Below are 2,944 nucleotides of genomic sequence, written 5' to 3'. Positions count from 1 at the left end.
CCCCAGCTTTGTCTTGTCTTTGGCTGTCTTGTCTTCTCGACTTGGTCTGGTCGGTCTGCTTGGCTTACTTTGGCTCGGTTCAGTTCGGTTCAGTTGGGTTTTGTTTGGTAACCATGATCGCTAGATCTTCCAGCTGCCTTCGAAGCGAACAGCGATGGCCCAGTTGCCGGCTGTAGTTTGAGTTTGAGTTTCAGAGCGGGGTTAATCGCCAGCGTAATGGTAATGATCGTGTCTGCCGCTCCAAATCAGCTGATTGCCAATGTCCGATAATGATGAGTAAGCGCTTTCAGTCCACCGGGTTTGCTTTGGATTCTTTGGTCTGCGATGGTTGGGATATAAGGCAGAATAATATTAGAAAATAAAATGTTAGTTAGATATTAAAACAAATAGGATAAATATTATTAATTTCTTTGGATTCTTTGGTCTGCGATGGTTGGGATATAAGGCAGAATAATATTAGAAAATAAAATGTTAGTTAGATTTTAAAACAAATAGTATAAATATTATTAATTTCTTTCTGTTTTGACTAACCAATCAAAACGATAAATAGTATGAAAATCATTACACAAGCATGAAGCACAAGTCTCAAACAAATTCAGAAGCTGCAGACAAACCCCGTTCGAGAAAAATATAATAAAATTAAAAAAGTGATAGCCACAGAGGTAAAACCCTACAGTAATGCCGCACTTTGACCCCAGTGGCCAAACGTACCGCCGGCGGATTTTCCTTCGTCGGAACCTCGATCTGGGTCACCACCATGCCGGTGACTTTTCGGAGGAGGAGGAGGATCCCCGACAACGGGGCATCCTGCGGAGCACCAGCTGCCGGCGATATCGCGAGCGACTTCGCTCCAGCCGCCAGTCGCAGCTCCTGCAAGGACTTGCCATCCTGGCGACGGTGGTCGTAGTCATTGTCCTGATGCTCTTACTCGGCGTGAAGATGTCCAGCGAGCAGATGGATTTGCCCACACCTCAAGAGGAAGGCCTCTGGATGGGCGCCCTTAGACTGATGGGATTGGAGCAGGATGATAATCTGGCAGGAGAATCGTATGGGCAACAAAATGTAAGAAATATTTTAAGAACATTGCTAGAAATGGATTATTATATTGTTCTTAGTTGAACAGTTCTAAATTTAATTATTTAAACAAATTTGAGTTAAATAATACATTTTCCATGCAATTTCTTCTTGTTTACTGTTAGCATGCCTTAAGTATCTAATTGATTTGATTTGAGCTCGAGGTAAAGCTCACCAAAATTTAACTAAAATTAAATACTTACCAAATATCGATTGAATTGCTTAGATTATATAGCCTAACTAAGTATTTCGTAAAAATTAAAAAATCCTAAATTATTTAAAACTAAATTTAACCCAACACAGGACGGGTTCTGCAGTCCGCAGGCTCTGGATTTGCGACGGATCTTTCGGCACATGGGCAGGGTGGTCCTTAACCAGGAGCAGGCGTTGGCCCGCATGGAAAGGGCGTTGGGCGGCTCGGGGCTTTTCCGATCGGTGGCTCTGCTGGGACCGCCGGGAGTGGGAAAAACGCTGGCGGCCAATGCCCTGCGACACGCATTTCCCTGGCCGGAAAATGCCCACTCGTACTCCTGGAGCACCCAAGTGCCCGATGAGGCGAACAAGTTCCGACTGGTGAGGCAGTTCGTCGACGGCCTGTCCGATTGCGGGGTGAATCTGCTGATCATCGACAACCTGGCGACCTGCGACCACGGACTGGTGCCCATCTACAATCGACTGATACTGGACCGCGAGGGCGATCCGAAGCGGAATCAAACGGTCCTGGTCGTCTACGTTTTCAATCTGGATTCGCATCAGTACTGGGAGCAGTTCGAGTTGCTCCAGGAACTTCCGGCGGAGACGACCATCGTGAACTTTCGCTTCTTCAATCGCGATGATCTGCAGGATTGCCTGGCCAGTGAGTTGAAGAGGGAGCAGCGGTCACTCAGCAGGGAAAAGGAGTCTCTGGTACTCCAGGAAGCCATGGAGAGCATCCAAGCCTCGGGATGCAAAAGCCTGCGCCTGCTGATAATGCAGAACGGAGCCAAATCATAAAGTTAATATCGTGTGTGTACCGGTAACCCCTCATCTCAATCTTTCTCCTTTGGCAACGTTTCAAAATGTAATTTCTTGTGTTCATTCGTAGTAACTTGTTATGGATTTTATGGCTTCATTCTGAAGAGAAATGAATAATTTATAAAATTATGTTTGGGTCTAGCCTTAAGTAAAGAAACAAATTAAAAATAGTTATTGTTCAAACTGCTTATTTGCACTTTAATCTATAATGTTCTCATTTAAAAAAGCAATCAACAACGATTCCGGCAAAGGTTACAATCCTAAATCTTTTTTGCAGACCTGCCTGCAAATTTTAAATTATGTGTCTCTCCGAAATGCAATGCAGATAATTATTTTAGCGTGAGACACACACAAGATGCATAAATAAAAGTACTGCACCCATTTATCAAAACAAAAACTAGAAGAAAAAATGCAAAGCAAACAAGCACCAAATTGCATTGCTGTAAAGCATGTTTTGTGTTTGCTTTTTTATAGCATTTTTAAACAATTTTTTCTGTTTGGCGAGCAAAACTTCTAGGCCGTCGAACGATGCCGCTGCCTTCAAATTGCCAGTTTGAGTCTTCAGGTTAACAGAATTAAGTTGGCATTTCGAAAAGTAAAGTATAATAACAATAATATTTAAATCAAACATATAAGGAAGAACAAAATTTGACTTTACAGTAAAAATCAATTTCTTTAAATAGTTTTGAATTCTTTAAAAAATTGTAATACCAGAAGACATACATTTGACAATTTTATATTTATTATTTCGGTCTTAGGGAGTCGCTAAGTCGTCTATTCCTAAAAAACAACTTCTGATGCAATGCAAAACGCACACGTTTTCGGCGCAGTGCGTTTCGCCTTTGCATCCGAAAGA

General features: G+C 42.5%; 1 protein-coding gene across 1 annotated transcript; it reads left to right on the top strand.

Moving 5' to 3' along the window:
* The first annotated feature begins 544 nt into the window (after positions 1 to 544).
* On the top strand, positions 545 to 2,258 carry LOC108059058 (uncharacterized). Its single transcript, XM_017144095.3, has 2 exons — positions 545 to 1,062; positions 1,378 to 2,258. Exons 1-2 carry the CDS (start codon positions 679 to 681, stop codon positions 2,065 to 2,067), a joined length of 1,074 nt encoding a protein of 357 aa, XP_016999584.2. The 5' UTR covers positions 545 to 678; the 3' UTR covers positions 2,068 to 2,258.
* The last annotated feature ends 686 nt before the right edge of the window (positions 2,259 to 2,944 follow it).

This window comes from Drosophila takahashii, chromosome 3L (genome assembly GCF_030179915.1).
Source record: "Drosophila takahashii strain IR98-3 E-12201 chromosome 3L, DtakHiC1v2, whole genome shotgun sequence".
NCBI classification, from domain to species: domain Eukaryota; kingdom Metazoa; phylum Arthropoda; class Insecta; order Diptera; family Drosophilidae; genus Drosophila; species Drosophila takahashii.
The sequence above is the reverse complement of the archived record's forward strand: the minus strand, read 5'-3'. Positions and strand labels throughout refer to the sequence as shown.